The sequence below is a fragment of the Lagenorhynchus albirostris genome, chromosome 6 (assembly GCF_949774975.1).
Source record: "Lagenorhynchus albirostris chromosome 6, mLagAlb1.1, whole genome shotgun sequence".
NCBI classification, from domain to species: Eukaryota; Metazoa; Chordata; class Mammalia; order Artiodactyla; family Delphinidae; genus Lagenorhynchus; species Lagenorhynchus albirostris.
This window is the reverse complement of record NC_083100.1, coordinates 56971522-56997893: the sequence shown is the minus strand read 5'-3', so window position 1 is coordinate 56997893 and position 26372 is coordinate 56971522. Positions and strand designations below refer to the sequence as shown.

General features: G+C 37.3%; 1 protein-coding gene across 2 annotated transcripts in view; it reads right to left on the bottom strand.

The window, feature by feature from the left end:
• Window positions 1–21005, bottom strand: part of LNPK (lunapark, ER junction formation factor) — an 89937-nt gene extending 68932 nt beyond the window's left edge. For both annotated transcript variants that reach the window (XM_060152596.1, XM_060152597.1), the window contains exons 1-4: window positions 20893–21005; window positions 15199–15288; window positions 13536–13577; window positions 12568–12755 (exon numbers count right to left, since the gene is read on the bottom strand). In XM_060152596.1, coding sequence (XP_060008579.1) covers window positions 12568–12755; window positions 13536–13577; window positions 15199–15225 — 257 coding nt within the window. In that variant the 5' untranslated portion in view covers window positions 15226–15288; window positions 20893–21005. The remainder of the gene's footprint in view (window positions 1–12567; window positions 12756–13535; window positions 13578–15198; window positions 15289–20892) is intronic.
• Window positions 21006–26372: the final 5367 nt, after the last annotated feature.

Sequence of the window (26372 nt, the reverse complement as noted above, 5' to 3'; positions counted from 1 at the left end):
TCTCCCAGCAGCCTCAGAAGCAGCGGATTAAAGCTCCACAATCAACTTGATATACCCTGCATCTGTGGAATACCTGAATAGACAACGAATCATCCCAAATTAAGGAGCCCTGTGGATGAAAGGCTCTTGGTGCTGCAGCCAGGAGTCAGTGCTGTGCCTCTGAGGTGGGAGAGCCAACTTCAGGACACTGGTCCACAAGAGGCCTCCCAGCTGCACATAATATCAAACAGCAAAAATCTCCGAGAGATCTCCATCTCAACGCCAGCACCCAGCTTCACTCAACGACCAGCAAGCTACAGTGCTAGACATCCTATGCCAAACAACTAGCAAGACAGGAACACAACCCCACCCATTAGCAGAGAGGCTGCCCAAAATCATAGTAAGTCTACAGACACCCCAAAACACACCACCAGACGTGGACCTGCCCACCAGAAAGACAAGATCCAGCCTCATCCACCAGAACACAGGCACTAGTACCCTCCACCAGGAAGCCTACACAACCCACTGAACCAACCTTAGCCACTGGGGACAGACACAAAAAACAACAGGAACTACGAACCTTCAGCCTGCAAAAAAGGAGACCCCAAACACAGTAAGATAAGCAAAATGAAAAGACAGAAAAACACACAGCAGATGAAGGAGCAAGATAAAAACCCACCAGACCTAACAAATGAAGAGGAAATAGGCAGTCTACCTGAAAAAGAATTCAGAATAATGATAGTAAGGTTGATCCGAAATCTTGGAGATAGAATGGACAATAGAATGGACAAATTGCAAGAATCAGTTAACAAGGACCTAGAAGAACTAAAGATGAAACAAGCAACGATGAACAACACAATAAATGAAATTAAAAATACTCTAGATGGGATCAATAGCAGAATAACTGAGGCAGAAGAACGGATAAGTGACCTGGAAGATAAAATAGTGGAAATAACTACTGCAGAGCAGAAAAAAGAAAAAAGAATGAAAAGAACTGAGGACAGTCTCAGAGACCTCTGGGACAACATTAAACGCACCAACATTCGAATTATAGGGGTTCCAGAAGAAGAAGACAAAAAGAAAGGGACTGAGAAAATATTTGAAGAGATTATAGTTGAAAACTTCCCTAATATGGGAAAAGAAATAGTTAATCAAGTCCAGGAAGCACAGAGAGTCCCATACAGGATAAATCCAAGGAGAAATACGCCAAGACACATATTAATCAAACTGTCAAAAATTAAATACAAAGAAAACATATTAAAAGCAGCAAGGGAAAAACAACAAATAACACACAAGGGAATCCCCATAAGGTTAACAGCTGATCTTTCAGCAGAAACTCTGCAAGCCAGAAGGGAGTGGCAGGACATATTGAAAGTGTTGAAGGAGAAAAACCTGCAACCAAGATTACTTTACCCAGCAAGGATCTCATTCAGATTTGATGGAGAAATTAAAACCTTTACAGACAAGCAAAAGCTGAGAGAGTTCAGCACCACCAAACCAGCTCTACAACAACTGCTAAAGGAACTTCTCTAGGCAAGAAACACAAAAGAAGGAAAGGACCTACAATAACGAACCCAAAACAATTAAGAAAATGGGAATAGGAACACACATATCGATAATTACCTTAAATGTAAATGGACTAAATGCTCCCACCAAAAGACACAGATTGGCTGAATGGATACAAAAACAAGACCCATATATTTGCTGTCTACAAGAGACCCACTTCAGACCTAGAGACACATACAGACTGAAAGTAAGGGGATGGAAAAAGGTATTTCATGCAAATGGAAACCAAAAGAAAGCTGGAGTAGCAATTCTCATATCAGACAAAATAGACTTTAAAACAAAGACTATTAGAAGAGACAAAGAAGGACACTACATAATGATCAAGGGATCGATCCAAGAAGAAGATATAACAATTGTAAATATTTATGCACCCAACATAGGAGCACCTCAATACATTAGGCAAATACTAACAGCCATAAAAGGGGAAATCGACAGTAACACATTCATAGTAGGGGACTTAAACACCCCACTTTCACCCATGGACAGATCATCCAAAATGAAAATAAATAAGGAAACACAAGCTTTAAATGATACATTAAACAAGATGGACTTAATTGATATTTATAGGACACTCCATCCAAAAACAACAGAATACACATTTTTCTCAAGTGCTCATGGAACATTCTCCAGGATAGATCATATCTTAGGTCACAAATCAAGCCTTGGTAAATTTAAGAAAATTGAAATTGTATCAAGTATCTTTTCTGACCACAACGCCATGAGACTAGATATCAATTACAGGAAAAGATCTGTAAAAAATACAAACACATGGAGGCTAAACAATACACTACTTAATAATGAAGAGATCACTGAAGAAATCAAAGAGGAAATCAAAAAATACCTAGAAACAAATGACAATGGAGATACAACGACCCAAAACCTGTGGGATGCAGCAAAAGCAGTTCTAAGGGGGAAGTTTATAGCAATACAAGCCCACCTTAAGAAGCAGGAAACATCTCGAATAAACAACCTAACCTTGCACCTCAAGCAATTAGAGAAAGAAGAACAAAAAAACCCCAAAGCTAGCAGAAGGAAAGAAATCATAAAAATCAGATCAGAAATAAATGAAAAAGAAATGAAGGAAACAATAGCAAAGATCAATAAAACTAAAAGCTGGTTCTTTGAGAAGATAAACAAAATAGATAAACCACTAGCCAGACTCATCAAGGAAAAAAGGGAGAAGACTCAAATCAATAGAATTAGAAATGAAAAAGGAGAGGTAACAACTGACACTGCAGAGATAAAAGAGATCATGAGAGATTACTACAAGCAACTCTATGCCAATAAAATGGACAATCTGGAAGAAATGGACAAATTCTTAGAAATGCACAACCTGCCAAGACTGAATCAGGAAGAAATAGAAAATATGAACAGACCAATCACAAGCACTGAAATTGAAACTGTGATTAAAAATCTTCCAACAAAGAAAAGCCCAGGACCAGATGGCTTCACAGGCAAATTCTATCAAACATTTAGAGAAGAGCTAACACCTATCCTTCTCAAACTCTTCCAAAATATAGCAGAGGGAGGACCACTCCCTAACTCCTTCTACGAGGCCACCATCACCTTGATACCAAAACCAGACAAGGATGTCACAAAGAAAGAAAACTACAGGCCAATATCACTGATGAACATAGATGCAAAAATCCTCAACAAAATACTAGCAAACAGAATCCAACAGCACATTAAAAGGATCATACACCATGATCAAGTGGGGTTTATTCCAGGAATGCAAGGATTCTTCAATATACGCAAATCTATCAATGTGATAAACCATATTAACAAATTGAAGGAGAAAAACCATATGATCATCTCAATAGATGCAGAGAAAGCTTTTGACAAAATTCAACACCCATTTATGATAAAAACCCTGCAGAAAGTAGGCATAGAGGGAACTTTCCTCAACATAATAAAGGCCATATATGACAAGCCCACAGCAAACATCATCCTCAATGGTGAAAAACTGAAAGCATTTCCACTAAGATCAGGAACAAGACAAGGTTGCCCACTCTCACCACTATTATTCAACATTGTTTTGGAAGTTTTAGCCACAGCAATCAGAGAAGAAAAGGAAATAAAAGGAATCCAAATTGGAAAAGAAGAAGTAAAGCTGTCACTGTTTGCAGATGACATGATCCTATACATAGAGAACCCTAAAGATGCTACCAGAAAACTACTAGAGCTAATCAATGAATTTGGTAAAGTGGCAGGATACAAAATTAATGCACAGAAATCTCTGGCATTCCTATATACTAATGATGAAAAATCTGAAAGTGAAATCAAGAAAACACTCCCATTTACCATTGCAACAAAAAGAATAAAATATCTAGGAATAAACCTACCTAAGGAGACAAAAGACCTGTATGCAGAAAATTATAAGACACTGATGAAAGAAATTAAAGATGATATAAATAGATGGAGAGATATACCATGTTCTTGGATTGGAAGAATCAACATTGTGAAAATGACTCTACTACCCAAAGCAATCTATAGATTCAATGCAATCCCTATCAAACTACCACTGGCATTTTTCACAGAACTAGAACAAAAAATTTCACAATTTGTATGGAAACACAAAAGACCCCGAATAGCCAAAGCAATCTTGAGAACGAAAGAAGGAACTGGAGGAATCAGGCTCCCTGACTTCAGACTATACTACAAAGCTACAGTCATCAAGACGGTATGGTACTGGCACAAAAACAGAAAGATAGATCAATGGAACAGGATAGAAAGCCCAGAGATAAACCCATGCACATATGGACACCTTATCTTTGATAAAGGTGGCAGTAATGTACAATGGAGAAAGGACAGCCTCTTCAATAAGTGGTGCTGGGAAAACTGGACAGGTACATGTAAAAGTATGAGATTAGATCACTCCCTAACACCATACACAAAAATAAGCTCAAAATGGATTAAAGACCTAAATGTAAGGCCAGAAACTATCAAACTCTTAGAGGAAAACATAGGCAGAACACTCTATGACATAAATCAAAGCAAGATCCTTTCTGACCCACCTCCTAGAGTAATGGGAATAAAAACAAAAATAAACAAATGGGACCTAATGAAACTTCAAAGCTTTTGCACAGCAAAGGAAACCATAAACAAGACCAAAAGACAACCCTCAGAATGGGAGAAAATATTTGCAAATGAAGCAACCGACAAAGGATTAATTTTCAAAATTTACAAGCAGCTCATGCAGCTCAATAACAAGAAAACAAACAACCCAATCCAAAAATGGGCAGAAGACCTAAATAGACATTTCTCCAAAGAAGATATACAGACTGCCAACAAACACATGAAAGAATGCTCAACATCACTAATCATTAGAGAAATTCAAATCAAAACTACAATGAGATATCATCTCACACCAGTCAGAATGGCCATCATCAAAAAATCTAGAAACAATAAATGCTGGAGAGGGTGTGGAGAAAAGGGAACCCTCTTACACTGTTGGTGGGAATGTAAATTGATACAGCCACTGTGGAGAACAGTATGGAGGTTCCTTAAAAAGCTACAAATAGAACTACCATATGACCCAGCAATCCCACTACTGGGCATATACCCTGAGAAAACCATAATTCAAAAAGAGACATGTACCAAAATGTTCATTGCAGCTCTATTTACAATAGCCCGGAGATGGAAACAACCTAAGTGCCCGTCATCGGATGAATGGATAAAGAAGATGTGGCACATATATACAATGGAATATTACTCAGCCATAAAAAGAAACGAAATTGAGCTATTTGTAATGAGGTGGATAGACCTAGAGTCTGTCATACAGAGTGAAGTAAGTCAGAAAGAGAGAGACAAATACCGTATGCTAACACATATATATGGAATTTAAGAAAAAAAAATGTCATGAAAAACCTAGGGGTAAAGCAGGAATAAAGACGCAGACCTCTTAGAGAACGGACTTGAGGTTATGGGGAGGGGGAAGGGTGAGCTGTGACAGGGCGAGAGAGAGTCATGGGCATATACACACTAACAAACGCAGTAAGGTAGATAGCTAGTGGGAAGCAGCCGCATGGCACAGGGATATTGGCTCGGTGCTTTGTGACAGCCTGGAGGGGTGGGATGGGGAGGGTGGGAGGGAGGGAGACGCAACAGGGAAGACATATGGGAACATATGTTTATGTATGACTGATTCACTTTGTTATAAAGCAGAAACTAACACACCATTGTAAAGCAATTATACCCCAATAAAGATGTAAAAAAAAAAAAAAAAATACCTAGAAACAAACGACAATGGAGACACAACGACCCAAAACCTGTGGGATGCAGCAAAAAAAAAAAAAAAAAAAAAAAAAACTTACTAGAAACAATAAGACAATTATCATAGTTGAATACAAAATTAGTATAGAAAATCGATAAGTTCATACATACTATCAGTTCTAAGACATACTAAATACCCTAACTCACATTCATGTAATCATTCCTGTTGTTCTTTTCTGAATGAAACTGATGCTATGTGAAATGTAAGTACAGCATGAATTTCTGTTAAATATTATCCAGTGACTTGCACTATAAAATTATAAAGGTGTTCTAACAGGAATAACTGGAGCCTCAATAAAACAGAATCATACTTTAGATTCAGTAAACATTTTAAATCCTTAATACTAAGTGTTTTTACTGTACTAAAGTTAAAAATGCTAAAAGTTAAAATGTAGCAGAATACCTAAAACTCAATCAATATAATAAAACCTTCCTCACTTTTACTAAAAGATTAACATTCCATAAACCTCTGATGATTTTTCACCAACCTTCATATAAAAAGGAATTTTTACTTATTTCGTCCTTTCTGCCAAATTTAAGTGCTTTCTTTCCAACAACTATACAAGCCCAATCCAATTTATTGAAATGTTTCTAAGATGAGACTTAACAACATATAAAGCTAAAAATGAAAAGATTACAGGTCTCAATATTTATAACTATGTTGACAATTTTGTCAGTTTATTTAACTATCAAAGGCTTTAGGGAGAATTACCATCACATTTAGACAAGTAACAATGATTTATTTTGGTATAAGGAACAAGCTTTATGTATTTATTTTTATTATTTGGGTGGAGGAGAGATATAACTCAATACTGTTTTCCCCCAATGATTTGAAATGCTATCTTTATCATACATAAAAACCATATATAATAAAAATTCCTTTTGGGATTTATTTCTGGATTCTTGTATCTCTTCCTTTGGTCTGTGTCTCTATTTAGACACTATCAAACTTTTAATTAATGAAGTTTTACAATGCATTTGATGCCTGGTAGACCTCTGCTTCTCATTCCGCTCCTTTTTTAGACTTTTCAAGACTATTCTTATGTGCTTATTTTTCCATTAAAAATTATGGAATAAGTGTGCCAAGATTTTTAAAGTATTGTTAGTATTTTTATTGTGATCACACATTTTTAGATTAATTTAGGGAGAACTCATCTCAGAATAGGATTTGTCTTCCCATCCAAGAATAGGATTTGTCTCTTAATTATGTCTCAGTACATAATTTTTTAAGTACAGAATTATATCAAGTGAATATCTATATTTTAATATGAATATTATAAAAGGGATGCTTGCAAAATGATTTTCTTACCTACAAAAACTAAGAGTAAATATTCCCCTTGAGTAAATATCAAGAGATGTTCAGATATCTTCTCCTTTAAGAGCCAACTATAGTTGATGGGAGATACTTTGTATTTATAAGAGTGCCATGAAACAAACTTTTAACTTTCCTGAAAAGGCTACAAATTATGTCTGTTAGCTGCCTAGCTGGATTGAGGAAATATATACCACAAACTGGTTGGGAGGAGGGGAAGTGGGAAGGAGGCATTCCCTGACAGTCCAGTGGTTAAGACTCTGCCTTCCAATGAAGGGGGCCCAGGTTCAATCCCTGGTTGGGAACTAAGATCCCACATGCTGCGTAGTGCAGAAAAAAAAAAAAAATTGTATAAAGTCAAAGCTCTAACCTCAAACGGCTTTCAATTCAAGTAGAAAAGCAAGAAAACAAAAAACAGGAGGAAGGATACAGGAGACAAAACCACCTTCCTCAGTTCCTTTGCTTAAATTTTTTCCCCTCAAATTTCATTTTAAGAGGAAAACACACATACACACGGAAAGAAAATATGGCCAAACCCTCTGGGAAGGTTAACATTTTATGCTAATTGGTCTCTGAAATGACCTTATAGAGAATGGAATTTCTAGAAAGTTATTATTTGTAAGAATAAGGTATCCAGGAATAAAAGTTTGTAAGATTGCTTGCAGAGTCAGTTAAGGGTAGAGACAAAGTCTATGGTTGTTCCTTCTTAGAAAATGAGCCAACTCCCAAGATAATGCCTATCTGCCAGCATAATGCAGAAATACAAAAATTTAATGTAAACCAAACCTTCCCTCACTATGGAGCACAATCTTAATAATTCCTATGAAATCAGTTCACCATAATTTCAGTTTCAGTAACAGCTGAAAAGATCAGAGAGATATAAATATATTATCAAATCTGAAAAGCAGAAAACCAATAGACTGGAATCTCACCAAGTTCCTCCCTATTACATCCTAAAAAGAAGACAAAATAAAATCTCAAATCTTCTCAGGTATTGATATTCTACCAAAAAAGATAATTTGGGAATAGTTATGATTAGGCAATATATGCTCAGTCCTGAATCCATGACCTCTCTGCCAGTAAAAGCATTTGGGAAACTGGGAATGCAGAGACAACAGTCGCTTTTTGTCATTGTCAGGTAGATTTCTAAACTTTATAATTAATGTAGACAGTGATGAGTAAAGCAATACCTTTTCTTGCTCCTTCTGCCTCCATTTCTTTAAGCAAACCCTGGTCTAGACATCAAAACTTTGTTTCCAAAGAAAAAAGGTCCAGGGGTAAGCTTGAGCGAGAGCTCATATTACACACAAAAGGCAATGTCCTGTGTTAAGTCTTCTTTCTGTTCACCACAACATCCACTCTCATGTTGTTGTATTCTATTTCATGCTTTTTTGATTGTCATCAATCAGAAGGACAATTCTATTCTTTGTTGGATAACTGGTCTATGCTTCCAAAAGTGAACAACAGCTCACTGAAATAGAAACTGCAGCAGTTGAGAACCAGGTCACAGATGTGAATGAGACAAAGTGAGAAATGGCTCTGAAGCTTAACAAGCCAAGAAATACTAGATGCAGGTGATGCAGAACAGGCAGAAGGACACAGTAAGGATAACAAAGCTTCACACTCAAAAGAGTGGAAAGATCAAACTGAAGAAATAAAAAACATTTTTAAAGAAACTAAGTTTTTTTACTTTTTTTTTTTTTTTGCGGTACACGGGCCTCTCACTGCTGTGGCCTCTCCCGTTGCGGAGCACAGGCTCCGGACGCGCAGGCTCAGCGGCCATGGCTCACGGGCCCAGCCGCTCCGCGGCATGTGGGATCTTCCCGGACCAGGGCACGAACCCGTGTACCCTGCATCGGCAGGCGGACTCTCAACCACTGCGCCACCAGGGAAGCCCCAGTTTTTTATACTTTTAAAAACAATTAGTATATGATTTATGTGCAAAAAAACAAACAAAATCTTCTGAGTCACAATAGCCAATCACAATCTGTGCTTAGGCATTAGAATTAGCACAGAGAGTTCCCTGTCAGGTATTCTTTTACAACTAGATTAAAATCTTCTATAATCAGAAAATCAATTTTTATATGGAAATGGATGTCAAATGGAGTTTTTTTAAGTATTTAAAGACATTTAAATCAACTAAACATCTCACACTTATTCCCTTTCTAAATTTTTCTCCCTTCTTTTCATAAAAAAAAAAAAGAAGGTTAACAAGGGAAAGGGGCTCTGCATTATGAAATCTGAGACTACACCTGGGATAAGAAGCATTCCAAAAGATTTCAAAAGAGAAGAAACATTTTTTAAATGGCAGAGACAATTATTTTGTAATATGCATGTACTTGATTTTTGGCTCTTAACCTACATACAAAGTTAAAATTGTATCAGCACCAGGAGTTCCTAAAGACTAAACCAAAAATGTTTACTATAGTAGTCCCAATGAAAAAGATCCTACCCCACCCACCAATGTCAAACCAAAAAACCTAAGCATCACCCTGATTCCTGCTTTTCCCTTACCTTCCATTTCCTCCCATCAAGTTGTCTCAGTTTTACTTCCAAAATATTTCCAAATCATCTGTTCATCTCTTCTGCCACTGGGCAGTCCAATCCGTCTTCATTTTTTATTAAACTTCTACAACAGCCTCCTAGCTGATCTCCCGGTTTCTATTCTTGTCCTCCTCTTACTCCATCTCCATAAAACATCACACATGATCTTCTTAGATCTCATCATGCCATTCTTCTACTAAAACCTTTACACTCTTTCCATTTCACCCAAAATAAAATTCAGACTCCTCTCTGTGACCCTCCATGACCTAGATTGTGCAAGCTCACCTTGCATCACTCTTCCTCTCCATCACACACTCCAGATATACCTATGTTTTTGACCCTCGTGTAAGTCACGCTCTCTCCTACTTCACAGACTTTGCATTTTCCGTTCTTTCTTCTTGGAATTTTTTTTTTTTAATTTGAAGAACACACTGATGGAAAAAATTCTAACAATACCAAAAAAAAGCATGTGGAAAGAAACGACTACTTAAAATTCCAACACCTGAGAAAATTACCATTATTATTTTGAGGATAATCCTTTCCTATATCTCTCTATGGATATATGTGCTATTACACACTGTATATATAAATACTCTTCCATATATTCCAACTCTTTCCATACTGGTTCTTTCTCATACTTTAGTTCTCAATTCAAATACCTCCTCAAAAGAGGCCTTCCAGGACCATCCTAAAGCATCCTATTCTTCTCTATCACATCACCTGTTTATTTTCTTCATTGCACTTATCTCTCTCTAAATTAACTATGTTTGTTTACTTGTCTCGTTTTTTGTCTGTCCAATCCCAACTGAATGTAAGCTCCCTACTTTCTCAATCACAACAGGCTAGCCCAAAACCTAACACATTGCAGGTACCAAATATTTACTGAATGAACAGATGATGGCTTTGACTAATATTTATAAGCTGCCAAATCCTAAATTTATATCTCCCATTCCAATTTCTCTCCTGAGCTTCAGTCATACTTAACCATCCCACTTGGCAGCTCTATCTGGATAGACCATAGGTATTTTGGTCTCAGTGGGTCAACTACCTGCTCCTCCTCATGTTGTTCCCTATTTAGATGAATGATGCTACCATCAACCAAATTTCCCAAGCCATGAACTTGAATTTTATCCTTGACGCAATTCTTCCTCTTCACCCCACATTTAACCAATCACCAAGAGCCTCTCCATATTACCTCAATTCTACCTCTTAAATCTCTTCAACCCATCCACTTCATTCAGCCCATCTGTTTCTCTTCAATGCTGCTACCACCACTCAAGTGCAAATCACCATCAATCGTTTCTCCCCTAGACAACTACAATAACCTTCTAACTTGCTGCTCCGGATCCATTCTTACTCCCCTCTAATTTATTCTCCATGCTGTAGCCTCAGTGGTATCTTCAAGATAATGATATGATCATGTCATACTCCTTAAAAATCTTCAGTGGCTTCCCACTATTCTTAGATTAAAACCTAAAATCCTTATCATGGACTATAAGGCCCACAAGAAATATCCTTCGTCTAACTATCCAGACTTTTCTCCATAATCCAGTCTTTGGTCTTCTTTCAATTCTTTAAACCTACCATGCTCTATCCTCCTTCAGAGTCTTCAAATATGCTCTTCCTTCTGCCTAAAACACTACCTACCATGTCACACCACCCTTGCTACATATAACTCATCCTTCAGGTCTCAAACTCAAAAACCACTTCCTCAGGAAGACTGTGGTAGGCAGAATTCTAAAGATATCCCCCTCTCTCTCCCCAAGATTTCCATTCTCTGGTTATATTATCAAACAGTAATCTAGGTACTACTATGGAGGGACTTTGCAGATATAATTACTACTCAGTTGATTTTAAGATAGGCAGATTAACCTAGATTATCCTGGTGGGTCTAATACCATCAGTTAAGCCCTTAAAAACAGAGGTTTCTCTCAGCCAAGGGCAAAATAGGAAATCAGAGAGATACAGCAGAAGTCAGCCAACACCCTGTTTGAGCCTGGAAGCAGATTCTCCGCCCCCAGAGACTCCAGGCCAGCTAATAACTATGATTTAAGCCTGCAAGACCCTAAGCAAAAAACCCAGTCAAACTACCTGGACTTCTGACCTACACACCTGTGATATAATAAATGGGTGTTAAGTCACTAAATTTGTGGCAACAGTAGTAAAGAATACAAAGGCCCTTCCCTGACTCCCATGTCCACTCCAGACTGTGTTAAGGACCCATTATAATATTCATTATACTTATTACTTAATTTCATGTATGCAGTCTAAGATCTACAGTCAAAGGTTCTGTATTTTTGTGTACCATACACCATTATAATCCAACATGCACACAATTGGTACCTATAAATGTTTGTTGATTGAATGAACAAATTTTTCATTCAACTTTCTCTCAAAATTCGCAATCATTCTAATCTCAATTCACACCTCCCGTAAAGTGCTGTATTACAAAATATTTCTGTAGTAAGGGTCAATTGCTTTATAGCAGTTACTAAAAAGAGGGGAAGGGTGGGATGAATGGAATACATTCAACATGGGGCAGATGTTCTTTTTGTTTTACAAGTCCTTCCTCACTTGCCACTACCCACAATCTGAAATGCCTACTCCATGCCCAATACTCCTAGGGAGCATGAACATGTGTTAGAGAATCACAAAAGATTACCGTACAGAGCCATTATTACTAATGTCACTGGGTCATATTCTTCAAGTATGTTGGATTATAAATAAAGGTTTAAAACAATTGTTCTACTTTTTAAAGAAACAGTTTTCAAACTGCAAAAAATGCAAATTTATTCACTCTGCAACATTATTATTTCATAATAAAAAGAAACTGACTATATTAAAACTATCTAGTCAGGAAGAGGAAAAGTCAACAAAAAGAACATTTTACTTACATTAATGGGAAAGCAAAAAATGGGAGTGTCATGGCAAGTCTTGCTGTAAATTCATCGGGAAGGTACCATAAGTATACAATTAAACATGTAAACAGATAGAGAATTGAAGAGTAGAGAATTAATCTTCCAACCCATAATTTTTGTAATCTCTGATTTTTTTCCCTAAATTCTTCCAATGCTTGAATTTCCTGTGAAGAGAAAGTTATTATGTATTATTAAATCAAATTCATAAAGAAATTAAAATGGTAAAAATAATTTTACATGAGAGGTTATAAAGAACTCTTAAAAATTCAATGAAACATAATACCTTAATATTTTAAACAGAACATAATATGAAAAAGAAAATTAAAAATGAAGTTAAAACATATGAAAAATGTCTATTATGATTTGACAAATCTTTTTTAAATTAAAAATTAAGATATTTAAAAATAATGTTTGATAACCTATCAAATTAGCAAAGATCAGAGGTATAAAATTGGCATCAATAGTCTTTGTTAAGTCAAACAAGTAATAATTCTCCCTGTATAAGGCCTAAAAAAAAAACTCTGACTATAAAAAGAATTAATAAAAATTGAAACAGTGACCCACACTAGATTCTTTCAATCCATTCATCACTCTCAATATTCTCAAAGAATAACCATTTTTTTATGATAGAAAGTATAAAAAGCTGTGAAGTTTGCAAACTGATACAAATAGTTGCAGACTATTTTATAATCTACTTTGTCCTATCTGTAACATTGATTTACACCATGCTGTAGATCAAATTTCATTCTAACATTCACTATTACCTGACACAGACTTCTTAGGTCACTGATAGACTTTGGATTTTAACATTGAAGTTCTCAGGCTTACTCTATTATCACTTCTAAATTCCCATACCAGATCTAGTCTCCAAAGTAATATGTACTCAAATAATATTTATGTAACACCTAAAATGAATTAAAACACCCCAGAGCCAAAGAACATACCTTATCTATATTTTCCAGAACCTCTACAGTTGAAGGTTTTGTCTGTTATAGAAACAGAAATAAGAGACAGCATTAAAACCTGTTATCGCTAACTCAGAAACACTTTGACTTATATAATCATACAAGAACATTTTAATCCAAAATTAAGTTTTTTCAATGTTATTAAGCAATATGTATTCCTGTCTTTTTACAAATGAGATTTAGACTTAAATAAAAATTATAACTATAAACAAAATTACACAAGACTAAAGAAATAAGATGTACCTACTTAACTTAAATTTTTAGTCCTAGAAGTACTTTCAACTCTGATAGCTCAATTTTTACCATCCTTAACCAACCCCAATAAAACATACTTTTACTAAGAGAAAATCTGTTTAAATTTTCCTCCAAGAAAAATTTTCTTAGATATGATTATTCAAAAGAATTCTATTAAGTTATTATAAATTATTAATTCTATTAAATTATTATAATTATAAATTCTATTTAAAAATTCAAGACTAAATATGGTCTGATTTACTATTGCTAAAAGTTCACTTAGGACTCTGGAGGTCGAAAATCAATAGGCTACCTTCATTCTGAATTCCTAAAGTACTTTTCTGAATATCAGATTTTTAAAGGGCATCTAAGAATACTTCACTATTGCAGAGCTTGTTTGTCAAAGATATTTTTTATATCACCTAGAATAAAAACCAGCCAAAATGCCTCATACAACATTTGAAAAAAGTAATTACCAATTATATACTCAACCATCTAAGAGGGTAGTGATTATCAATTCATTGTAGGGCCAACAGGAGTTGTTAATATTAGGTTGAACCATATGCAATTGTTGTTTATGTAGTCAAAACTGGCAGTTTCATATGGTTCAACCTAACAAGAAAGACAAAGGAAGAATAGATAAATTTGATTCTCAGGCAGAACTTTAATAAGGTTTTAAAGGGGGGTGGAGGGTGTCAATGTAATGCCAATCCAAAACAAAGCATCTCCAGCAATAGGTCAAAAACTAAATTGTGTACCAAGTATTGCTAGACTCCATTGTTATGGTAAAAAGGAGTCAAAAAATAAGCAAAGTAGTTGTCCTAGACTACATTACCTCCTCTTATATTAGAGAAGAGCATTGACCAGAATATTTTATATTTTACAGCTCTAAATTTGAGATACTTCCTCTAAAGACTTAGCCAATAAAATCAAACTATATTTTTAATTTTGTTTAACCTATTAATTCCTAAAAGTATACCTAGTGTGACTTTAGTAAATATTTGTGACAAGCTTTAAGCAAAAAGATATAGCCTATAAAAACATAAATATTGTATAGAATACTTAATTTCAACTATCTTTCAAGTAAGATTGAAATTTAGGCAGTATGAAAACAAGAAAAGATAACCATTTGTACACAAATGTATAAACAGAGAAATAAAAATAATTCATAGGTCAACGTGAAATAATTCTGTTAAACAGAGACATCAGACACCTATATAGCAAGTAGAACCATTAAAGTCCAAATAAAAAAATAACCCATAAGAGAAGAAAGAAAAAAAATTAAATAGAGTTAGGGATAATATTAAACCACTACTCAAGTCTACACCACAAAGGAGACCCTTACAAATAGCTTTATGTGACACTTTTATATTAGACTAAGAACTGGCTGTAAAGAAAAGTAACTTACCCTCCATCGAGAAAATAATCCACCCATTTTTTTATTTGTAGAAACTGGGCACAATGATAAATATCATCAGTTGTCCAAAGGAATTCACAGCTAGAAATAAAGCAATTATTTTTAAAATTTAAGTTAAATATACAGCATATTCACTATAAAATTTAGATGTTGCAATACTACCCAAAAATACTATAAAATATTAATTTATTTGGACTCCACTTATGTGGAATTTTAATTCAAACAGTCTTGCAGACAGCCCACCTTTTAAAAATTCCTTCTTCCAAGCCAAAACATATTTAAAAGTGAAAATAAAGCTGGAAAGACTTTTTAAGTAGCAAGGCGTTTTAAAAGTGTATATTCATACCACTTTGCAATTTTCTGTTCCTTAAAGTAGGTCCCCTATATTGTTCTTCTAAGAAAAATTCTGCTGTACTACATTTCTATCATTCAGCTGTCTCCCAACTAAACTAGTTATTTGGAATTAGGGGTGCTCTACAATGTTTAGAATAATATCACCTTACAATAATAGAAAACCAACAGGATTTTGAGTAAGAAAATAAGGGTTATAAGGTTACCTGTGACAGTGAGCATATCATTTAATGTTTCTGAGCCATAATTTTCTTTTCTGTATATTAAAGTTAATAATACTACCACTTTTCACAGGATAGCCTTTATTATTACCATTTTACAGACAAGAAAATTAAGCGGAAAGAAGTTTAGTGATTCACCCAATAGCTCAGAAGAAACATTACCCAAAGCCACTCTATCTTCAGACTTCCGGTCTGTTCACTACCGTTCAACACCCAAATAAACATTTCTTTCTGAAATTGTGTCTACGTCCCTCAAGTTAAACTGTCATGTCAGCTAGCTGTATCTCATATCCCCTTTTTTTAGTTGTTTTTCTATGACTCTCAAATGTATTAAATATTACCATACATATAAAAATGTATCAGCCATATTATATCCTAAATCAATTTACCAGTCAATAGTTATATAATTTTTAATTCTTTTAAACTGAAATAGTGAAAGTATATTTTCAAACTTACATAGTTTTACCAGGTTACAGTTATATACTACCAATGTATAAAACTGCTTCATTTCCACCTAAAAAAAGTTAGGCCATAATTCTTACATTTTTTTAAACTCATAAATGTAATCACAAAATAATGCCAGTACAAAGTAAGTACATTCACTCTGCAATACTATTTTTAGGTTGGAATTAGCATCAGGCATGCCTATCTTGACTTTCTTGGTTAGAGAAGTAACAAAAAGTCTAATTATGAAACACACAAAGTGATTTTTACCAACAGAAATACCTATAATCTGTACTGAAAACTTCTGAAGTTTATAAATGTAATCAATGTTATAAGCCACATTTAAGTTGCAATCTAAATATTATTAATCCTTCAATAGTAAATCGGTATTCAAATTTCTAAAGTGTGGTTGTAGGAAATCCAGGAACTTTAATGAATAAAAGTATAAATTTCTGAGTTAAGACATTAAATAGATCTTAAAACCTTAAGATGCTAAAAATCACCAAGAAAGGTGGCTGGGAAGGGAAGATTCAGATGAACCACTTAACTTGTATATTTTCTTTTTTTTTTTTTTCCTGTATGCGGGCCTCTCACTGTTGTGGCCTCTCCCATTGCGGAGCAGAGGCTCCGGACACGCAGGCTCAGCGGCCATGGCCCACGGGCCCAGCCGCTCCGCGGCATGTGGGATCTTCCCGGACCGGGGCACGAACCCGTGTCCCCTGATCGGCAGGCGGACTCTCAACCACTGCACCACCAGGGAAGCCCTGTATATTCTCAAAGTATACATTATCCCATGTATACGATGAATGCATGTGCTATACACCACTATGTATGGTGTATAGCACAGTGTTTTGTACACAACTGACTTACACATTTTGGTTTGAAACAGTTTATAGCTATCACAAATCAGAATTTTTAATATTTGAAAGTAATGACAACAATAATATCATTTAAACACTTGGTAAGGACTTAATCTTCTAGCAGGCCCTAAAACAAATGCTTTTCATGAATTTTATCATTTAGATACTACCATCACTCTATTTTACAAATGGCAAAGCTGAGTCTACAGAAGTGAAGTAATTTGCTAAGTTCCCAAAGACAGTAAGTAACAGAGCCAGACCCAGTATTTTAGTTTTGATTTTTTAAAAAGCAACAAGTTAGCGGTAGTGGCTTAAGAGATACAAACTACTATGTATAAAACAAATAAGTTACAAGGATATATTGTACAGCACAGGGAATATAGCCAACATTTATAACTATAAATGGAGTATAATCTTTAAAAATTGTAAATCACTATGTTATACACCTGAAACTTATATGATATTGTAAATCAATTACAGCTCAATAAAAAAGGCAAAAAAAAGCAACAAGTTACTTCTAATAACTCAAAATCAGAAATTAAGTCTTTCTGTAGATTAGATTGGAATATTTATATATAAAACATATAAAAGCACCTCAGACATTCTCAAATAGCTGGTAAACAGAGCTACTGAAGTGGAAAGTCATAAACATAAGACACAGGGTTAGTACAGTTTATCATGTAGCCCAATTCCTTCATTTGCTTAAATCTGAATGCTTAAATCTGCATGGAAGAGAAGCTAAATGACATGCCAAAATCATGCAGGTCCAGCTAGGGGCAGAACTGGTGCTAGAAGTCTGCAAGTACTGCCTCTACTTGTTTACTGCACGTCACTTTTAAAATTCATGTAATATGAAATGTATGCATAATATTACAATTAATACCAACTTTGACATCAATTATTTGCTTGGAGAATTGTTTTGATGTTAATGAAACAAATTACATAAGATCCCTGCAGCAGAGAACTGTGCTTCTAAATTTGTCCTCTAGAACAACACACTATGGTAATAGTCATTAAATGCCATATTCATCCTTTCAGGTTCATAATCAAAAAGCCAATCAACCCTCATTGTCCCAACTTTTTTTCTATCAAATTCTGGTATTTGTTAGGGACGCCTGATTTACTATAATACACATGTATAAGTAGTACTTTCCAACAGATACGAAAGCATAACAAAATTAAATAAATCAACTATTTCTCTACAACTTTAATTTCATACCTCTTCTATTTCCAAACACTTTTTCCCTCCTTGCCACCTGAACATCTTAACTCCAATTCCTGTGGCCCATTACTATGAAACCTTGGGCAAATAAATAAATTAACCTCTCAGTTACTCATTATCTTCATCTGCAAAAGAGCGATAGTTAAGAACCCTCTCAAATGTTGAAAAGCTTAAACAACATAATGTATTCTAAAGTACTTACAACAGTGCCTGACACATGCTAATTTCTCGATACAAATGGTTGTTTTTACTGCTGTGGTTGCTGCCCTTTTCTAGTCCATCTCTGCTTCCTTTCAACACATGGAAAATACATGGGAATCAAATAACTAGCATTTCTTTCTGAAGCATAAATCAATTTGCTTGCTCTTGAGTGGACAGATGTTCAATCTCAAGTGGCCTGTTCCAAGAAATCTTCCGTGAACGTGTATAAAGAGTCTCTTTCCACTCTGCTATCACTATGGGACCTGACATGACCTTAAGAGCTGGGTGCATCTAATGTGTTTTTCACTAAATAATAACACCCACCATATTATTTGAATGTTTTCTATTAACTGCTATTCACACTCAGGTTTAGGTGTCAGAATTTGAAATCTTGGGATGTGTTATTCTTAAATTTTGAGCTTACTTCAAGTCATATTGAAATAATGGAATAAAAAAGGTCTTGATTCAAAATATGACTCAACCACATACTAGCTACGTGATCTTGTATAAACTAAACTCTCTAAGCCTCAGTTCAGCATTTGTAAAGCGGTGAAAATATCTACATCTACACTTCACAGAATTGTTGCATGAGTTAAATGAAATTATATATCACTTGGTAATGAAATAAGTGTATAATAAATTATAGACATTATTACTACTATTACCAGAAAGCACATGTAGTACGGCAATACTTCTCATATGGAACACATTTCTTTCTAACTTCTTATAAAGAAACTGTTTCATAATTTTAAAATTGGAAAATAAAGTTAGTTTGTATTTTAACTGAAATTGTATTGCTCTCATTTTCTCCAGTATAAAAAATAAAACAAAATACTCTGAAGACTCTTACATTAAAATAAACTTTAACAGCAAAGGAAGTTTAGTTTTATGTTTATCAAGTTCCAAACTTAAGTAGAAACTATTGTCACCATCAACAGTACCTCTATAACACACTGGACAATTCAATTTGAGATTAAAAGAGTTTGTTCTATAACTCTAACTTTCAAATATCCTAACAGAAAAGACAATTCTGAAATATCCCAAACTACCACATTTATTGCTCAAAAATAAAATTACTGAAAAGAAGTACATCTCTAAAAGCACTTTTATTATACAATGATTAAGTTCTGGTCTTCATGGTAAGTCAATGCTCATTCTGAACTAAATACTACCAAAAAATGACTATTTGATTGTAAAGATTTCTCCTATAAATCATACCTGTTGTAAGCCATATAATTTCTTCCTTTTTTTATTCTTTCAAGTTAATAATATGTAAACACTAAGGTTTTTAACAGCAATGGGTTGATGCCAGTAGATGACGGAGAAACTTGAAATTCTAATTTTAAATGTTTAAAAAAATGTGTTGAAAATCAACTTAGTCCTCCTAAAATGAAACTACGGGGGCTGTTGAAGACAAGAGATTAGCATTCCCTGCCAGTTTGAACATATGCCTAAAACCAAGTTTACTCACATCCACACAACTGCTGTTGAATTTTGTGTGGTGACAATTTTGTCAATGGTGACACCCAGGCCACTGAGAAAGGAGAAGAAAGTCGACACTAGGCACCACAAACCAGAAGCCTACTGGGAAAAGCGGAACATGGAAAATTCAGTGAGTCACAAATTTTACTTAGTAGAGTGAGGGCACCATCAGCAAAACTGCGTGCACCAATCCCAACTCTCTCTCAATCCCCTTACACTGTATTCAAGAATTAAAACTATGATGTAGTTTAGATTTGCTCTTCTCCTTCTGCCATGCCTATGACACCCACGCAATCTGGCCCTTCCCTCCACCCCACCATTGCTCAAAAAAGGACTACAGTCCAAGAGAGGCTTCTCTAAGCAGCATACAATCCACGCCCACATGCCTGGGCCGAGCAGCGTGACACTGACAGTTTTCGGTCCCTCCCGATCTCACCAACTCGTGGCGCCTCCGCACAACTCAGCAAAAGACGACAAGGGTAGAACCCACTCAAAGCGATGGCTTAGTGCAGGACTTTCTGACCCTTCGACCGAACAGGGAGGTGGGCCAAAGAGACGATGCTCAGCTCAACCCAGTCACTGCCCCCCTTCCCCGCCCCGAATCTCCGAGAAAAGGCTGGGGAACCAACTCCCCTCTAGAAACAGAAAGGGGTCTCCAGCACTCCAGAGCCATCCCTGCCACTGTGCTGGGAAACCAAGGGGATCAGAGGGCGAGACAGGATCAGCACGTAGCCGGGCAGCAGCTCAACTAGCCGCCGCCGCAGAGCTCGTAGGCCACTCGGCATGGGGCGGAGGCGCCCGGGAGAGGCAAGCGGGGGAACCCGAAGCGTATTTCCCAGGGAAGAGCTCAGTGCATCTCCCCTCTGCCGAACCCTTCCAACGGCCCTCATTTTGACCCCTCTACCTTCAAGTAGAAGCGGGCAAAGCCCGGCGCTGGCGCCCAGCTCTGCCAGCTTCGGCCGCCACAGCGCAGCCCGCCTCCGGAGCAGGCAGCAGCCGCCACTGACAGAGCAATGGGCTCAGCCAACTTCCCATCAAACCCCGCGTTCCCGCCGCCGGCCAATCGGCGCCGCAGCCGGCGCGCGGCGCTCCCCCGTCACGTAACCGTGACCGGGGCGGGCAGCCGAGGGGCGAGGCCGGCGGTTGGCCCGAGGACTTCTGTCCTTGTGGCTTCCGCGGCAAAATTGGGTGCTCGTCTTCGCGTCTCACAGGTGGACTGTCATTTATTATGACTCTTAACAGTACAGTTACTTCTTACTCCTCCTCTGCCTCCTTCTTTTCTTTTAGAGCCCGTTCTGCCAAGTCTTACAGGCGAAAGAAAACCCCGAAATTGGTCCTGATGGTCCTAGACCGCCGCGGGAGAGAAGAGTGCGCTTGGGTGGAGATGGATGCACTTGGAAAGGAGTCGCCCTGAAGAGTGCCCGGCCAGCTGCCATCCAACCGGCAGCAGAGCAAGTTAATGCTACACCGCTTAGAAGAGACGGGTTCCCAAACAAGCCAGTGGAGAAATTCAGCCTAGACTCCAGGAGTGCTTGAGGCTTTTATGACTCTTGGACGCCAAAAAGGGTCATTTGATATCTGGGCGCTTACCATTGTGTGGTAAACGTCGAATGTCCAAGGATGTTGATTTCAAACTTGTGGATAACAACATAAGCTGAGTTTTCTCTCTCTTACCTTAAGAACACTCCCTTCACAGGTCCTGGTACTAGGCCCACGAATAAACCACCTAGGTTTTATTTGCCTCAGATTTGAAACATTGGCTAAAGAGTGTTAAATCTCCTAGTCAACTGGGAATGACAAGTCTAAATAACAAATGGTACTTGAACCACACAAGGTAATGTTGGAGAAGGGTAGAGAAACCTCAGTAAAAGCTTTTGTCCCATTTTACCCCTGTGTGCAAACATTTTTCTATTTTATTTAGTTACATACACATTTTAAAATAATGAAAAGTGTCCATAGTTTTTAAAGGGTATAATCGTTTTAATATGCTACGTTTAAATTTTGACAACCAAACAGGTAAAGTAAGAAAAGAAAGTGAGCATAGTATCTAGTTGGTAAGAATAATTTATTATACTGGAAGCTACCAGATAATTCACTGTAGAGTTGCTTAACTGCTAAAATCTTTAGTTATAGCTTTGTAAACTTGAAAAGAAGGGAAGGGAACCAAAGTTTTTTCTGGTACTCTGGGTCAGACACTTTACAAATCTAAAAGAAAATGAAAAGAAACATTTCACCTATTCTGGTATGGAAATTTAATCATTTTGTTTTTTCAGCCTTTGCTTTTTCAAAGTTTTTTTTTTAAAAAAAAAAAAAAGGCCTGTGCAAGACTTAGAGGCCAAACTAATGGTTACCAGGGGGAAGGGGGGGGAGGGATAGCTAGGGAGTTTGGGATTGACATGTACACACTGCTATATTTAAAATGGATAACCAACAAGGACCTACTGTATAGCACAGGGAACTCTGCTCAATATTATATAACAACCTAAATGTGAAAAGAATTTGAAAGAGAATAGATAACATGTATATGTTAAAAAAAAAAAAAAGGCCTGTGCAGTTTTGCAGATGAATCTCCTCACCTCAGGACAATCTCTTTTCCTAAGAGAACAAGGAAGAAATGTTTTCTACTTGCTAATGATTTGTTCTCTAGTTTTTTGGGGTTTTTTAATATTTATTTGGTTGCACCAGATCTTAGTTGCGGCTCACATCCTCCTTAGTTACAGCACACAGGCTCCTTATTTGCGGCATGCATGAGAGATCTAGTTCCCTGACCAGGGATTGAACCCAGGCCCCCTGCATTGGGAGTGCAGGCTTATCCACTGTGCCACCAGGGAAGTCCCTGTTCTCTAGTTTTAATTGAGCCATCAAGATCTACTGTAAAGGGGACAAAAACAGGAGAGGGAAACAGGAAAGAGCTAACTGGGTGCAAGAGATTCCAAAAACCTAATCCTGAGACAAAATTCCCTAGGTAATTGATCTACAAGAGAAGAGATTTGGCCTGGCAAGGGGAGAGAGAAGAGTATTAAATAATTAACTTTTTTAATCCTCCCAGCAACGTTTTAAGGTATCAGTATTCAAATGAAGAAACTGAAAAGTAGAAAAATTATACATATATCGTTGAAGGTAAGGCTAACACTGCCTCTACCAAGTGGTAAGAGTTTGTAGGCACAGTGAGGGAAGACATTAGAAGCAGAGAAATCAGCATATGCACTATATGGCTGTACTACAAGCTACAATGGTCATTCCAAATATTTACTGAGGACAAGACCCTGTGTTAAGTGCTAGGGATACAGAGATAAGTAAAACAGCTGTCCTAAAGCAACTGATGCTAGTGAAAGAAACCTTCAAGAAAACAACAAAAAAAATACAATATAAGGTAAATAAGTGTTGTGGTAGAGGCAAATTTCAAAAGATTGGAAAATCATTAGGCAACAAGAGCCAGAGGGGATGTGGGAAAGCCAACAAAGGTGGTTCTTCAGTTGAGTCCAAATATTCATCCTAAAAATTGTTCTGGAATAGGTTCTAAGGAAATGAAATCAAACAAGAGAGAAGATGAGCAAGGAAACAAACTATTCTAGGCAAAGGAATTCGAAAATGTCTAATTCAACAAATAAGTGAGCCACATTTATTTAGATAAATAAATGAAAGTTGCAAGAGATAGGTGCTCTGAGAGCTTACATTAGGGTCACTCACTGATCTGGTCAGAAAAGTTAGGTAAGGCATGCTTGAGGAGGTCTCCTGGAAGAGAGATCTGAAGGCTGAGAGACTGAAGAAAGGAGAAAAGGAAACAGGGAACATTGTGTATTTTGTCAGGAGTGAACAGTGCAAACCTGAAGGACTGAAAGGAGGCCATTGTGGCTAGAGCATAGTTTGCAGGGAGACCAAACTAAGCAGAACTTGGTTGGCCATACTGAGAACCTTCATCTTTTTCTTCAGAGCAAAGTGGGGAAGGGATATGACCTGATCAGATCTGTGTTTTGAAAAGATCATTCCAGATGCAGTGTGGGAACATGAACAGGATCAGCCTTGGACCAGTTAGGACCTATGGGTCATGGTTAGCATTGGTAGTAAGTAGTTGAAGTGGACTGGGATGGGCACAAGGAGATGGAGACGAGTGCAGAAAATGGAACGATTTAGGAAGTGAAATAGGAGGTCTTGGGAATGGAGTTAGATAAGGCAGAGTGGAATGAATGGGGATTGAGGGAGAGGAAGGAGTCAGAAATGATGGGATTTCTGGCAGGCCCAGTGGGTGGATAACAATGCTCACTGAGGTGTGGGGAACACTGAAGGAGAGTCGGATTTGGGGGAAGATGATGATTTCAATTGAAACATGTTGAGTCTCAGATGTTTTCGGGACTTCAAGGAGAGATGTCATGTAAACATCTATGGGTCTGCAGCACTGAGGAGAAGTCTGGGCCGGAGAAAAAGTATTTTACGGTTTGTAATATGTTCTTTTCCACAAGGTACTTATTTTTTCAAAATGCAAATATTATAAATATTGTGGAAAAATGAAAGAAAAAGAAGTCTCTAGAGCTGTTTCCCAAACTTCCTTTCAAATTACCTGGGGACTTCATTTTGAAGAAAACAAGTTCTCAGGCTTCTACCCTATAGATTCTGATTATACATGTCTAGTATGAAGCCTCAAAATTTGGATTTTTAACAAGTGCCACCGGTGATTCTTCCTCTCAGTGATTTTCTCTGGGCAATGGTACTCCAGTGCCAGAGGCCCCCTGCATGAGAGTTATCCTAAGTGCTTATTAAAATATAGACTCTTGGGCCCTGCAGACTAAAATCTCTAGGGATGGGAGGACTGGAGAAAGGAAGATAGTACAGTACCAGGTTGTCCAAGATTTCACCATCTATGGCAGAGATGTCCTAGGCCCTCCACCAGGCAGTTCAGAGAAGAGTTGGTGTCCTTTGTTGTATGATGCAAATGTAGGCAGCAGGCAGCCCTGGCAGGCTGGTATGATAACAGCTTTCCTGGCTTCTAGCCCAGGCCTCCCGCCCTGTCCATTGAAATGGTGCTCAGCCTATTCCGATGCTCTCTTTTTCTGCCACTCCTATCAAACCTCATCCTTCCCTTCCAGGGGAAGGTGTTATGCGTGTCATGCTCCATATACCCCTCCCAGTTCAGAGATTTCTTTTAGCTAATCTGGCCAGGGTTGGGAGAGAAATACGTTCAAATGCTATGTTTCACTCTCAGCAAAGTTTTTTTTATTCTCAAGAACCTACTTTGTAAGTGTTTTGTTTTTAAAGACTGAATTGTTAGTGTCACTGTAACATCTCTATTCCTCTATGACGTACTGTAGATGTAGAGGAAGAATCAGAAAGTATGGGGGGAAAAGAGAAGATTAGAATTTTTTTTTTTTGGCTGTGCCGCGTGGCATGCGGGATATTAGTTCCCTTACCAGGGATCGAACCCACACTCCACACTCTCTGCAGTGGAAGTGTGGAGCCTCAACCACTGGACTGCCAGGGAAGCCTCTAAAGTTATTTTTTGTGATGGGAAATACAGCAAACACACAGAATAGTTCATTAAACAGAATATAACCTAAACACTCATGTAACCCCCCACTGCGTCAGAAAGTAGAACATTATCAACATCCCAAAAGGCCCCAAATTGCCCCTTCCCTTATAACCCCCAAGTACCTAGGGTTAATAACCACTGTCATGATTATTAACATATTCACTTTCTTGTTTTTCTTTATAGTTTTATTGACTAATTACTCAAACAATATAGCTTATGCCTGTCTTTCAACTCTATGTAAATAGAATCATAGAGTAAGGTTTTTTTCACGTCTTGATTTTTTTTTTTTTTTTTTTTTTTTTTTTTGCGGTACGCAGGGCTCTCACTGTTGGGGCCCCTCCCGTTGCGGAGCACAGGCTCCGGACGCGCAGGCGCAGCGGCCATGGCTCACGGGCCCAGCCGCTCCGCGGCACGTGGGATCTTCCCGGACCGGGGCACGAACCCGTGTCCCCTGCATCGGCAGGCGGACTCTCAACCACTGCGCCACCAGGGAAGCCCTGTCTTGAATGTTTTTAATCAAAGTTAAGATTCATCCATATGGATGTCGCTATAGATTTTTATTAAAATTTCTTAAACTGTATGTATTAATTTCAGGGAGAATAATATCCTTCCACATGAGCCTTCCCTTTCTGGAATGTTGTATAACTCTACATTTGTTCAAGTGTCCTCATGTATTTTCCAAAAACATTTTTCATTTTCATCATATGAGTCTCATACGTTATAATAGGTAGAATTCTAAAGATGGCCCTCCAAGATTCCCATCCCCTGGTTAGCCAGTAAAACAATAGTCCTGCTGTGAAGGCCTTTTACGGATGTAAAAGAGGCAACCCCGAGCTCCAGGGACTGGGCCTTGAAGGGCA